Source organism: Tupaia chinensis, unplaced genomic scaffold, assembly GCF_000334495.1.
Source record: "Tupaia chinensis unplaced genomic scaffold, TupChi_1.0 Scaffold144472_1, whole genome shotgun sequence".
Classification (NCBI taxonomy): domain Eukaryota; kingdom Metazoa; phylum Chordata; class Mammalia; order Scandentia; family Tupaiidae; genus Tupaia; species Tupaia belangeri.
This window is the reverse complement of record NW_006204331.1, coordinates 1228894-1243414: the sequence shown is the minus strand read 5'-3', so window position 1 is coordinate 1243414 and position 14521 is coordinate 1228894. Positions and strand designations below refer to the sequence as shown.

Here is a 14521-nt window from a genome sequence, read left to right as displayed (position 1 = left end):
AGAAGTCCGTTTACAGCAGGAGCCTCATGAAAGGAGAGAGTGAAGCCCAAGAGACAGGTCAGGGAGCGCAGACATACTTGAGGTCAGCAGAGTGGGCAGCCATGAGGTTTCTGAGGCTCTTGTCAGCAAGAGGGCAACCAGAGAGGCTGAAAGAGAAGAGATGGGACATCGGGGTGAGCCAGAGAGGGGAGCAGAGGCGGAGAAGAGGAAGACCCACCGCGAAGCACCAAGGCCAAGTCAGGCCAGACCCGAGCGGGGACGAACCTGCGGTGGGAGGCATAGTTCCCGGTGATGTGGCCACTGCCATCACAGCCAGGGGTGGGACAGCTGGACAAAGGAAAAATAGCATCAGAATGGGGAGCAGCACACACCTGCAGGCCTGCCCCGGGGCGAGTCTGCTCGGAAGGCGGCCAACTTCCCTCCTGGCTCTCCTGCAGTCACGTGGCTCTTTCCTCCCTCAGAATACAGCCCTCACTTACGGGGCTGGAAGCTTACCCACAAGACTCAGCTCTAGAAGGGAAAGGGGACTGGGCTGCAGCTGACTGGGGGCAGAGTGCTCTAGAGCATCCGTGGAGGCTGCCGTGTGTGCCATGAGCCCTGTGTGAGCTGGGCCTCCCAGGTCTAGGCTCCGGGCCACAGCTAGGCCAGTCCTCCCAGAGAGGCCCAGCCCAGGTCAGGGAAACCAGAGGGTTGGGAAACAGGGTGGGGAGAGGAAAGACTCCAGGCCTGAGCTCTAGGACCGGGGCGGGCTGTGTGTCTGGGGCACGAGCTCCAGGTGCAGACTCTCAGGGTGAGGGTGGTCATTACAAGGAGGGGTGACTATGAAACCAGTGGCACTGAAAATGGAAGACTGGGGTCTTCCAGCAGCTCTATGGGCTTCACTCAGTGAGGATCAGCTCAGAGGGGCAGCCCTGGGGGTCCAGCCAGCTGCCATTGCTGAGGGTGGTGGGCACGGGGCTCAGGGCAGACTGCCAGCTGTACCTCGGGAAGGGGCCGTGCCTGGGCACCCAAGGCCTGCTCATGAGGGTCTGCTCTCAGCTCTCCCAGCCCCACCCCACCCCGTTCTGTCTATTCTTCTTCGAGAGCTGGGCCACGGGCTCCTTCTCATTCTGGGGTGGTCTCAGAGGCTGTGTTAGAGCCCAGCCAGCATAGCCGTGACAGGAAACCCTGGTCACAGCTGCAGGTCACTACAACTGGGACCAGGGTCAGCCGCCTTCCTGGACAGAGGAGGGCCCAGACAGAGCCACCAGGGCAGGGACTTACGTGAGCAGCTCCTTCTTTATGTCCTTGGAGAGAAACTTCAGCTTAAAGTTGGTTAGGGTGACTTCCCCCGGGTACTTCCGCTCCTCGAAATTCTCTTCTGACACTTCCTGGTCATCTGCTTCAGAAGAAGCAAAAGAATGGGCTGCAGGCTCTGACTGCAAGAGACCAGCGGGGAGACGACTTAACGGGCTGGCGGGCCCGGGCACTCAGCCCGGCAGGTGGGGGAGAGGGGCCTTCACGTGGTGTCCACAGAGGCAGATGCTACACAGGGAGGAACACTCTGAGCCCTCACAAGCCACAGGGGCCCACACCCTGCCCACATCAGCCTGAGCCACCCGCTGTCCTCCTAGGCCTCGGTGTGTGGCTACCTCCAGGCTACCGTTCCCTTCGGAGACAGGGAGGGCTCTCAGGAGACAGTGGGTCCCAAATGAGCCTGTGGAAAGGTCACAGGGTGATGTGGCATAGCGAGAGTGGTCTACAGGTTGTCACAGACAGCGACCTGGAGACCTGGCCCGGCCTCACAGGCACCTTGTCAACCTTAGTGCTGACCTGCTAGAGCTGAAGGGCATGTCTTCCCCACACGCAGGCCTGGCCCTGTGGACAGGGGGACGAGGGCATGGTCCCTCGAGGGAGGGATCAGGGGCAGAAAGCGGAGCATCCTGCATGGCAGCTGCAACCCAGGCTCAAACATCAGCAACACACCTGCCTGCAGTATGTCGGGGCCAAGATGCTACATTCTAACCTTGAAATGTCACAACCCCCTCTAGGTTTTGGAGATGAAACCAAGGAAATACCTACAAACCCAGCATCAAGGCAGACCCAAGGGCATGCCTGGGGCTTGTCCACAACTTGGGTGCTGTCATGGCCCCTATTACTGCACTCGAGCAAAGCTGAGGAAGGGAGCAAGCCACAGGGGCCCCCAGAGGACATGTGGAGCTGTGTCTTCAGGATGGATAGCAGAGGGGAGGGGACTGTTCCAGAGCAGGGACAGTATCTCAGAGCCCATGGACATGAGAGGCCTGTAGTCCCTGGGGATGGTGAGGAGGGGCTGCCGCTGAGGCAGGGGGCATGTCAGGCCAAGCTACACCACCAGGTGACCGGGTCAGTGGCAGAGGGTCGGGGAAAGACCAGGCTCCACGGGCACTTCTGGGGGTGACCCGGTCAGTGGCAGAGAGTCGGGGAAAGGCCAAGCTCCACAGGCACTTCTGGGGGTGACCCGGGCAGGGGCAGGGGGTCGGGGAGAGGCCTGGGTCAGGGAAAGGCCAGGCTCCATGGGCACTTCTGGGGGTGACCGGGTCAGTGGCAGAGGGTCAGGGAAAGGCCAGGCTCCATGGGCACTTCTGGGGGTGACCAGGTCAGTGGCAGAGGGTCAGGGAAAGGCCAGGCTCCACGGGCACTTCTGGGGGTGACCCAGGAATGAGTGGGAGGAGAAAAAGGGTTTTAGGATGAGCCAAGGGTCTGGCTGCAGAGTGGACCTTGGCACAGCTGGCAGGTGGAATGTGTGGGTGAACTGCAGGGCCAGGATAGAGGGTGTGCCCCTACTCACTCAGAGCCAGGACAGGAGGGGTGGTGGCGGCTGAGTCCTGCAAGTGGGACGCAAACATCAAAAGCTAGGCCCGAGGCTGAGAGCAGGAGCAGGGACACCGCCCAGAGCTCCACACAGAATGACAGCCCTGCCTCCAAGGGCTCCCACCAGTTATGGAAAAGGTGGCCGTGGTAGCCTCAGATAGACACAGCTCCGACACAGCCTTCCTCGTACGTGCGGGCCAGCCCCTTCTGGACCTAATACTGAACTGAGCTCCGACGACCAAGCCCCATGACCTGTTCTGGGTCCTAGTATGCTTCTCTGTGAGATGGGGTGATCATGGGCCCACCTGAGGGTGACATGAGGCCAGATGAGAGAGCACGGCTCAGGAGAGGCCACCTTGAGAGGTCTGGCCCCCTACCCTCCACAGGGGCTCTTCCCTAAGCAGCTGACATGCCCAGCCCTGCTCCTCAGATCTGGACTGTGCCCTGCAGGACACCTCGTTGGGGAAGAGCCCAGAGGAGTCCACATCTGATGGGCTGTTCACTCACTTGTCAAATAGGTCAACAGTCAAAAAACAAGGTCCCATTGCTCCCAGACCCACCAGCAGTAGGTGAGGTCTGGTCTCAAGGACTTGGGCCACTGTCCCTGCCAGGGGCTCTAAGCCAAAGGCCAGGAGCTTCCTCACTGCCTGGCCCAATCGTCTCTGTGGGATCTGAAAGAAGCCCTCCTGCTCCCAGGCCCTGGGGCACCCACGCTGCTGCTGGCTAGCACAGGCCACAGCGGTGAAAATACACGTCCACTCTGGGTAAGGCTGCAGCATATCTCTGTGGGTGGAAACCCTTCAGGGGGAGGGGGCACAGTGGGTTTCAATTACCAGGGGTGAAGGGCCCTCTGCGGAGCGGCCGCCTCACTCAGGGAAGCCCAGCCACAGCAGCTGCCCGACAGCTGGCTCAGGCCCAGCACCCACCTCCTCAGGCTCCTCCTCACGCAGGCGGCTGGGCTTGGTGTAGTCCAGGGGCCGGTCCCACTCATCCTGGCGGGAGGCCTGGCTGGATGGGGGAGAGGTCATGGAACTGCTGGGAGCACTGGCGCAGCTCTGGCGCTGGGAGGCGTCAGGAGACTTGACACCAGGGCTGCTGCTGCAGCTGCCACCGCCCGGGAAGGCGTTGTCCCGCCTGCGGTGCTTGTGCATGCTCAGGTCCAGGGTTCCATTCTCGTCCACCTCGATGTCCACAGGCTGCAATCATAAGGGGACATCTGTGTGGGGACACCAGCCCCTTCCCAGGTGTGCCTTCACATACATTTCGATGAGACTCACAGAACCCAGAGCACTAGTCCCAAGGAAGGAAGGAGAGTGACGGGGACATCACTGAGAGGGGAGGACCCAGCCGCCACTCCCTGACCTCCAGTGAAAGAGGCCTCTTGGCTGCACAAACCAGCCCCCGAGACCTGCGGGCAGTGGGTGAGACCAGGAAGGCTCGGAGCCACAAGTGTGTTGACGATGCCCAGACTGCAGGAGACAAGCATAGCACACACGGCCCGTGGCCCCCTTGGCAGAGCACATGGGGCTCAGCCCACCTCCGCACACTGGGGCCACGGCTGGGAGGGAGGAAAGCAGGACCCTGGTCATTCCTGAGACATTTTGCACCAGTAGCTGATCTGACTGCCAATCCCAACTGGGGATTAGGGGACACCGACCTTGCTGGGGAGGTCCTGTGGCTTCGTGCTGAGGTTCTCCGGCATCTCCCAGCAGCGTGTGGAGAGGTTCAGGATGGCGGTGGCGGCCATGTGTGCAGCCTCGGCATCATGTGAGTAGTCGAAGCCTGCAGAAGAGGGGGAGGGTGTCTCACACGACTACTGACTACCAGAGGGCTGTGCTGGGTGGGGAGGCCTTTGGGAAAGATTGGGCTGCAGAGAGCGAAAGCACCAGACTGACACGCAACTTGAATGGAGGTGGCAATGGCACAAATCAGAAGGGACTTTGGGACAGCTAGGGCCCAAGTGTGGCTGTGTTTAAGAAGCTGAGGGGCTGCCAGCTGGCCCTCCCTGCCCTTGCACCCCTCTCCCTCCCACGCCGCTCCTTGCAGGCACGGGGGCAGCAATCTCTTTCCTGGCCTGAACAAAATTCAAGCAGATAGAGGAAAACCCTCCTGCAACATTCAGGAGCACTGACGCCTCAGACAGCAATGACTCGTCTGATCGGCCTGTGCTTTTGAAAGCTGGGAGGAGTCCGTACACAGCGCGAGCACTGGAGCTTCACCACCTCAGAAGTGTCAGCACACATGGCATCCTCCGGTACCCAGCGGGAGTCACTGCCTCATGAAGGGCATCGTCCAGTGAGCACAATGAAGCATGAGCCATTGTCTTTCCCAGGAATGGCACTGGTCGACCCAAAGGCCAGGAGCCTGACAAGCAGGTTCTGCTGAAGCGAGGGAGAGGTTCGCACCCACGTCCATCAGGGCTTGCATTGCGAGCAGCAGAAACTCTGCCACCACCGCAGCAGGGCTGATAGCACCCACCACCTGGGAGATGCGAACCCCAATCTGAACTGCGCGTTCAGGGCACTTTCCCACTCCTGAGCATTTCCACAGCCAACAGGCTCACAGTCCACAAATTAGTGCAGTAAGTGACAAGGAAAGATCTGCTGGAACGATTTCCGTGCAATTACCCAGAAGCTGTGTCTCCAGTGTCATAAGTAACACATTAGGTCCAGTGAGAGGGTCCTCGCATGGGAAACCAAAGGGCCATCAAGGGCAAGATGGACAGAGCCACCCCAGGGGCCATGCTGGGGGAGACCCTGAGCCGTCAGGGTGAAGGGAGACGACTCCTTCAGGGTGGACCACAGCAGTGAAGTGATCCTCCAGTCCTGAGACACACACCCATCAGGGTCTGGGTTTTACGTAAGTCAGGGGACACACAGGTCAGAGGTGACATGGAGGCAGCAACACGGGTGAGGAGCAGACCCCAAGAAAGGTCAAGAGGTGTTCTGGGGCGGTCCACCCGCTTCCGTCCCGGTCCCCTGCTAGGCAGAGGAAGCTCCCCACGGTCCCCCTAGGAGCAACACAGGAAGAGAAACGATTCTCCCCTACTTACATTGAAAGGCTTTAGGTGAGGTTTCACTGGTCTGAATCTTTGGGGCAAGCATGCGTTTGCCAAAAACCTGAGCATCGAAACTTGCGTAGTCAAAGGTGACCTTGGAGAACTTCTCCAGCTCCTTGGCCAAGTTGGCCCTGGGCGTGGCAGGGGCTGCGCTGGGCCTGTAGCTCCCATATGGAGGGGCGTCCAGCTGCTTCACGAAGCACATGGGCCTGGGGAGACAGAGATACAGAGCCTATGGGGCCCGGAGACCTGTGCTGTGCTGTGCTGTGCAACCCCCCATCTCAGGCAGAACCCAAGGAGCTCAGTGAGAACAGAGACCCAAGGAGAGTCCCAACCCCACCCCAAATTCTCAATTCTCACCATCAAAGCCAGGTCAGAATTCTACCTCCCAGAGCAAAGGATACCTGGGACAGGCCCTGTGATCACTTTGAGGAAGAATTGCCAGGAAAGATAAATTGTGCTCTTGAAGAAACAACAGCATTTCCTTACGCTGAAGGTATTAGAGGAGAGATGGCCTGAGACTTCTCCAGAACTTAGGAAATCGGTTTTTAAACAACTCAGCCAGGTATAGGGCGCCCGCGGCATTACTCTTGGACAACAACAGGTCACTCTGAGAACCCTACGGCAGGGTCTGTTCTGAAGAGCAGCCTCAGGGCTGAGACAGACCCAGCTCTTCCCTCAGGCAGGGCCTCCGCCCTCAGCACTCTCCTAGAATGGGCTGAGAGTCCCCTGGAGAGGCTGCTGGAAGGACTCCTGAAGGCATGAAAAGCCACTGCAGCCTTCCCTGTCCCTATGCTCCAAAATGGCAGGAAGACATCGATCAGACGGCACAGGAGGCAGGAAGACTATCGGGGGAGGCTAGTAACCACACCGGGCACAGAAGGGCTCCTGCCTCGGTCAGATCAGTGAAGGGAGGAGAAAAGACACCCCAGCAAGCACCCCACTCCCTAGCTCTCTTTGTTCTTCTCTGACCAAGCAGTGACTTCAGCCTGGAAAAGACCATTGATGGAATTCGGGAGCTAATGGCGAGGCCTCCACTGCACAGCCACTGCAGAACCTGGCCTGAGGACAGAGCCTGGTGCACAGAGCCACCTCAGGCCAGGGAAGCCTGGGCACCACTGGGGAGGGCAGGTGGCTGGAGCCTGGCCCAGCAGCACCCGGGAAAGCTGCAAGTGAGGCCAGCAGGCAGCAGCCAGGAGAAGACCGAGCTTAACATCAATGCCACATTTAGATGAAGCCCTTCTCTGGGTGGCCTTCAGCCAGTCCACAGACTTAGTATTTCAGATGCCAGAAAAGCTTGGCAAGCCTTTCCCATACCCCAGGATGTGGCCAAAAATGTGGGCCAGAAAGACCCCACAAAACTTGAGGGACCTCTTGTGCCCTGGCCTCGGTCACCAGCCTCCAGCAAGTGAACAGCCTGGGCTATAGGAGGCAAGAGGCTGCTTCAGACACTGGGAACTCCACTTTCATACACAGGCCGAGGCCGAAGTCCCAGGGAGCTCAGCCAGTGCTAAGCCCTGACTCCCTCGCTGGGCCTTCCCTGGCTGCTCTCCTGCCTGGTTGGAAATTTTACCAGTGACTTAGATCAAGGCAGGGAATTGATTGAATTAGTTACTGACAGGGAAATAGAAGGAAAAGAAGATATGACAGGAGACAGACTGGAACCTAGTGAGAGTAGCTGACTGGAAGAAGCCAGCCAGGACTTACGGGTTGCAGGAGCCCCAGGGATGGGTGGTGGCAGACCTGCCACCAGTGGGAAGCAAAGCATCCCACCCAGAGGACCCATGTGTGCGGCTGCCCCTTCTAAGGCCTCTCTGGACAGGCTAGGCAAGGGCCCAGGCTGCTGCAGTACAGTCAGTCATCCAGGGCTCATCCAGGCACGTGATGGGAAAGGGGTCTGGTAAACCCTGAGAGGAGGCAAGAGTCGGGGGACTGTGCTGAGTAGGAAGGCTCTGTTTTCCACAACCTTGTCTGGGGAGACAGATATGGAATAGGCCCAAGAGCCAAGGAGCAGGAAACAAGAAGAATGGGGAGCAGGGCCCACTAGGGAGGCAGCGGGCAAGGAAAGGAGCAGGTAAGGTAGCCTCCTTGACAGCCGGTCCCCGTGAGCGGGGGGCTGGGCCTGCAATGGAGAAATCACGCCAACTGAGTGAACCCTGAGTCCCTCACTCTGCGACACGCACCCACTTCCCAGGGTCACGCAGATGCTAAGCAGATGCATTCAGTCTCATTGACAAGAGCCATGTCTACATGTATTTAAACATACTTGCACATATGCACGCACATCCCTGCACATATGTGCACATGTGTCTACTGCGTTTCAGAACTGAAGGGACCACAGAAAACGCAGTACTATGGAGACCGAAGCCTCGCTTGGCTGGGGTCAAGCCCTGGGTTGGGGGAGGGAGAAGGACCACCAGATATGAGGGTCGGGGACTTTCAGAGCCAGGGCTCAGCTGGTGTAGTCTGCTCCCTCCAGACAGAAGATTCTTGTCGAATGAATCCCTGAAGTCTCAAGTGGTCAGATCCGATGTCTCTGGGGAGAGCAGGGCAGATCGGCTGTGGCCAGGACAGCTGTGTGAGGTCTGCCCGGGCTGCATGGGCTGAGGAGCTATGCGAGGGCAGCAGGCCAGTTTCCTATACCCTGGGGACTGCTTGTTCCTGCCACTGAGGGCCCCCAGGATGTGAGCACGCTGGCACATGCATGGGCATGTGTACACACGGACTAGGCGAGCCTGGAGACCCTGCTGGCATGGGGAGGTGCCCTTCACCCCTTGGCTCACGCACTCACCTGAGGATTCGATCTGAGCTGGGGCTGCTCTTGGAAGCGTCTCCGGTCTGTGGCTGCTGCTTCTCATGAGATTTGGCTAATTTCTCGGCAGCTGCAATAGGACATCCAGACAAGCTAGAGGAAGGACGAAGAGGAACATATGAGTCTCCTTTGCAACCTACCCCATCCTGGCTGGCCAGTACATAGGCCTTGGAACAATGACATTCAGACTGGAGAGCTCAAGGCCCACAAGAACCCCGGGCCAGAGTCAAGCCTGTCCTCCGTGCAGAGCATGGGCTGTGTGGTCGGCTGCTGTCTGGGGAAGTGCCAAACCAGTGGCACACAAAAGCGAGACATCCCACAGGCCTGCACAGTCTGAGTGACAGGCTTGCCCCTTGCCTCCCTTCTCCCCCCAGCAGTGCCCAGGGCTGCATTCTAGAACCATCTTGGGCTCCTGTTCTGTTAGCCAGCTTGGAGCAGCCCAGGACCCCACCAGACCACAACCTAGGTACGTACCCTGAGGCCGTTCGTTCCACCTCATCTAGATGTGGGGGGAGTGTCACGTCAGAGCTGGAGCTGAGGTGACAGCAAGCTCCAGCATCAGCCCTGGGGCCATCGTGGAGAAGTATCAAGACCACATCGCTCAGAAATTTGGCCTCTTTTCAAGTAAAGAGACTCTGAAGACTCCAGCAGTCCCACACAGGCACAGCCTAGCTTGTACCCACAGGGGCAGGGCACACCCCCGAGGCCTGCCCGTCTGCAGTGCTCTGGGTTTGTGGAAGGTGAGCCTGGCCCTCTCACTGCCTCAGCCTGCCCAGGGCTCAGCATCCGGAGGCTCCTGCTGGTGTCTGCCCTCTCCCTCCATCCAGGGGAGGGCCTGAGGCACTGAGGTTTCCAAATATGGGCAGGGTACAGGCTCCACCTGGCTCCCACACAAGGTTAGACCTCTCCAGACAGACCCCTCTGTGAGCTCTCTCTGGTCTCTTGGGATCTGCAGCTCACAGGGATGCAGGCAGCCACGCTACTGGGTGACCCACGCGGGTGTAGTTCTGCCCACACAGAGGCCCTGCACATCCCAGGCTGCCTGGACCTTCCACCCACTCTCAGGGCAGCAGGCTGGAAGGAAGGTGACATTCAAGGGGCTACACATCAGGTCAGAGCCCTGTCCCAGAGGGACAGGCTTCAGGCCCAGCGCGGATCCCCCTGCCCAGCTTAGCCCAGGTACCTCCTGTGTGTGTTGCGGTTGCTGTTCACGTGGCCCTGGCCCGTGCAGCCAGGGGTGGGGCACTTCAGCACATTCTCATGCATGGCCAAGACTGTAAGAGAGTGGGGTGGGGGGTAGGTGAGTGCAGGCGTGGCCGCTGGGAGAGACGGGCCAAGGAGGGCGCAGGGGTCCTGTGCAAAGGCTGCAGCTTCGTGAGCAGACAGGGACTGGGCAGCTTGGGGCAACAACTCAGGGCAGCTCCAGCCTCCAAGAGCCTTTCCCCTCAGCCTGGTCACAGCATGCCCCCTCCCACCATGGTCCCTGCCCTGCTGCATACTTAATCATCAGTCGCTGCCTCTACCCTCGGAGTAAGGCAGGCATCTACCTCCTGAGCCTTCGGAGCAGAGGCCGTAACTCCAAGAACCCCACCTTCCCAGCTCAGCCTGTCCATCTGCACCCATGGGGTCTCTGGGGCTCTGACCCAGGCTGACACCTCTAGGTTTGCAACTGGACAGGTGGCCTCCAGCCCCTCAGGGTTCAGGAATGGGCTAGGCAGCTTGAGGAGGGGTGAGGAAGAGCAGCTGGACAAAAAGGTCGGCATCTCAGCAGGCCGCTCCCCCTAGACACCATCCAACACCACAGAAGGGGCCTGAGCTTCCGATCCTGGTCAGCACCAGGCAGAACTACTCACTCTCTGGGGGGATCCTGTCCTTGTGGGGACAGCCAGACAGGCTGCGGTGGTGAGGGTACAGCCCAGTCACATGGCCGGTGCCGTCACAGCCTGGCGTCGGACACTTAATCTCACGCTTCTCCGTTCTCGAAGGGTCTAAAACACGACACATAAGTTACTGCCAGGAGTCTGAGCAGGGAGAGTCAATCAGGAAGGACCCCTCCTCTGGCTGTCCAGAGAAAAGGGAGGCAAGACTGCTCAGGAGCCTGAGAGGGCTCAAGGTTGCTCAGGACTGCAAAGTGCCCAGAGGACTGTCCACACTGGGACTCTGGGAAAGCCCCAAGACTGCCGAGCTACCCTGAGTAGCAGGGTGTGCGACTCCCTTGAGAACAACCAGACACTACTGAGTCCTCTTTCCTCCCTCATGCCGAGGCTGTGTAGAGACAGGCCAGCCTTGCGGGACAGTCCCTGCCAAGAGGACCCTTAGGATTTGGGGCAGACAAGGGGTGAGGTGGTGTGCTCAGGGCTGTCTCGCCACTCAATGCCTGGGCAGACGTGTAAGCCCAGGCTGTCATGGACCTTGTCTATGTGCAGGCCAAGGTGAGTCAGTGCTGAGCATGGAGGTGGAGGGACAGAGGGTCCACAGAACAGGGCCAGCATCTCGGAGACTCCTGTATGAGCTGTGTCCTTCGGAGGAGCACAGATGTCACAGAGATGAACACAGAATCTCTCCATGGCAGGGAGCTCTGGAGGAAGGACCTTGGCCCTGCTGCCCTGTCCCGAGTCCACATAGGCAAGGCGCCAGGTTCTCGTCCATCCGGCCAGAAAGGGGCATCCCAGGGGCTCTTGAGCCTGTGCTCAACACCAGCCCCAGCCTCTGCATCCGCCCCTAGTGGCAGGACTTTAAAACACCACATCTTGGGCGAGGAGATAGCCATGTCCTGGCCTGCCACCACCATGCTTTCTCGGCCCAGACGCTGCAGCTCTGTCCCCGGTGTCCATACCTCCAGAATCTGCCCCTGGACTCAGGACACCACGCATCACCCGAGGGCTGCCTCCGTACCTGGCCCTGAGCCTGTCGTGTGTCTGAGTCCCACATATATCCCACCAAAGTCTGCCGTACCCAGACCAGTGAACGCCAGGCCCCACTCCTGTCTCCACGTCTGCCTCACCTTTGCCCTGTGTCTGCTTTTGCTCCTGGCCTGAGCTGACCACTGACCCAAATCTGGGTCCCCAAGCTGCTGAGCCATAGGCCGTGTCTGTCCCCAAGCTTGGGTTTTCCTAAAAACCTGTCCTCATGCCTCTGCTGACCTCCTGGCTCTGCACTTCCTTGGCTGCATCTCCTGTCCCCACATCCCAAGACCCAGATGTCTGCACTGCCACTCCCCAGTCTCAGCTAAGTCTTCCTGGAAAGTGGTCAGGGAAGAGCACCAAGGATGCCACTGACCACGTCCATCCCAGCAGAGGACTGACCAAGAGTGGGAAGAGAGACTGAGACAACAGCAGCTCCCTGGTCTTAGGAGGACAGAGGGTAGGTGTCCAAGCAAAGGCATCGTTAGCACTGAGCCCAGAGAGGCCGTCAGAGTCAGAGCTGACCTGCTCAAGCCCTGTCTCCCTGACGTGCTAGGCTGGCTCACTCAGGGACCAGCCAAGGTACTTGAGACGGAAGATCAGCAGGACGTGGTTAGCCCCTCTCGGGCCCTGACCCCCAATTAACACGAGTGGCCGTGATGTAGCCAATGGTGTATGCAGAGCCTGTCCTCAGACCCAGCCCTCCTGTTTCCCAGCCCCTCCCTGTAACCTGGCCTGACTTTTGTCACTGGACCGCAGCCAGTCAGAGAGGCCAGGGGTGCTGCCTCCACACCCCAAATACCGCAGGGCGAAATCCAGAGGCCAGCACAGAGCCCGCAGCAGGCTGGTCCCTCCAGACGGCAAGGGCCATCTATCCTGGTCTTAGCCCACAAGGGGGTCTGGGTGACCGAGCGGCTGCAGAGAACCCCTCTCCAGGACTGAGGCAGTCCAGTGTGACAGTCCCCACCACCAGCGTGGTCCCTACCCCTGCTCTCCTTCCTTCCCACATGTGTGGGCTGTTTCTCTCCAGATCGCCCACAGTAGACCAGGGTCTGTCATGTGAGCATTCACCCCATCTGCCTCTCTGTGCCCCTGGCCCAGCCACGTCTCTCCCAGCCTACATCTCCACGTGAGGAGCTAGGGCCTGTGTCCCTGGACAGAGGGGTGAGAGTCTGGAGTCGGGGCCCGGCAGCCGCCAGCCCTACCTTTGCTGTAGTAGCTCTTGCGCACGGTGTCCAGGGGCTTCGCTGCCTTCCCTGGCTCGCCAGGGCCCAGCTGGCCCTGCTCGGTGGGTGGGCAGCCCGGCTCGCAGACTGCACGCACCTGCTCCGCCTTCAGAGCGATCGCCTGCTCCAGGAGGCCCAGGTTCCCACGGGTCAGCACATCGTACATCTCCAACTCGTCGGTGACTGCGGACTTCTGGGAGCGGGAGTCTTCCTCTTTGTCCTCGTCGGAGCGGACCTCCACAACCACAGAGTACTCCGGCCTGGGGCTGGGAGGCTCAGGGGCCTGCTGGACAGAGGCATGGGAGGCACCCTCCTCAAAGATTACATCTGGGGCTGACCCCTCCTCCCCTTCCTCTTCCTCCTCTTCCTCCTCCTCCTCTTCCTCTTCATCTTCTTCCTCCTCTTCCTCCTCTTCTTCCTCTTCCTCCTCATCCTCCTCCTCTTCTTCCTCCTCATCCTCCTCTTCATGACCCAGGATGCCTTTCTGTTTGCTGGACCCTTCAACGGCTGCATCAGCCAGGGACTGAGGACATGGCTCTTGGGAACGCTCGCTGGTGACTTCGATGACTTCCTCTGCGTCTTCTGGCTGGATGAAGAGGTCCTTCTCACCCTCATCGCTGGTGGCCCCCTCTGCTGGCAGCAAGTGCACAACACCGGGCACCGGCTCAACTGCCTGGCCTGCCTCCTCCCCATCCCGGGCCTCCTGGACAATTTGGCCCAAGTGCAGGAGAGAGGTGGCAATGACCCCCTGGTAACTGCGATAGCTACCCTGGGAGGAGCCAGTGGCGCTGCTGATGGGGTTGGATCCCAAATGGGCCTTGGTGGGGCTTCTTCCTGCACAAAAGCAGAAACAGGTGGGGTCTCTGGAACTGCTCCATCCTGCCCTCCTGCCCTCCCTAACCACAGCCCAGAGTTGGGGGCCTGAGACGCAGAGGCGGGATCGGTGAGCCGTGCCTGTTGTTGCCTCTGTCTGTGCCTGGAGAGCACGGCGGCCTGTTTAAGGAGGCGAGCCATGAGCCTCTGGTGTGTTTTGTTTCAGTTTTTGCCTTTTGTGTGTGTGTGTGTGGTTTTTGCAATAGGGCGCATGTGCTTGCTAGAGAGGGACAGAGAGATATGGAGAGAAGGAAAGCAAGAAATCCCCCCTAGGAGGATGGCCATGCCACAATCCCTTCTCTTCCATTCTCTTCCTGCAATTTTGGGCATGCACACACACATGCCCAGTGTGATTTTCAAGCCACCAGGTTCAGACTCAAATCGTGTTTGGCCATGTGGGAATCCAGCACCTTAACCACTATGCCACCTGTCAGCCCCTGCCTCTGGTGTATTTTTTAAAGCAGATGATGACTTTGACATTTCTCATTAATGTTCCTCCATAGTATGTGTGCGTTCTCAAATCAAGTAAGTCTGCATTTTATAAAATAGAGCTTGAAGAGCAAATAAGAGTGATGTTTCGATTGCCAGAGGGCTATATGCAAAGGAGAGAGGAGAAAGCATGCCCCAGTGGAGTGTAGTCACACTGCAACCTGTCTCCATTTCTACATCCTGTGGAGATCTGGAGCGCACACATGCCTGGCATATTTTTCAAGCCAGGATTCAAACTGTGGTTAGCCATGTAGGATCTGGCTCACTTCACTGCTAGGCTAGGAGGCTGGCCAGCAAATCAGATTTTAAAATACTATTTCAGGGTTCA

The 14521-nt window shown here is 59.0% G+C and overlaps 1 protein-coding gene across 3 annotated transcripts in view; it reads right to left on the bottom strand.

Annotated features, from left to right (window-relative positions):
• Window positions 1-14521, bottom strand: part of MYT1 (myelin transcription factor 1) — a 72709-nt gene that overhangs the window by 16454 nt on the left and 41734 nt on the right. For all 3 annotated transcript variants that reach the window (XM_006167102.2, XM_006167103.2, XM_027767710.1), the window contains 10 exons: window positions 12811-13665; window positions 10556-10690; window positions 9886-9976; window positions 8682-8795; window positions 5885-6099; window positions 4490-4614; window positions 3759-4028; window positions 1264-1418; window positions 265-327; window positions 78-146 (listed from right to left, as the gene is read on the bottom strand). In XM_006167102.2, the coding sequence (XP_006167164.1) occupies window positions 78-146; window positions 265-327; window positions 1264-1418; window positions 3759-4028; window positions 4490-4614; window positions 5885-6099; window positions 8682-8795; window positions 9886-9976; window positions 10556-10690; window positions 12811-13665 (2092 nt within the window). The remainder of the gene's footprint in view (window positions 1-77; window positions 147-264; window positions 328-1263; window positions 1419-3758; window positions 4029-4489; window positions 4615-5884; window positions 6100-8681; window positions 8796-9885; window positions 9977-10555; window positions 10691-12810; window positions 13666-14521) is intronic.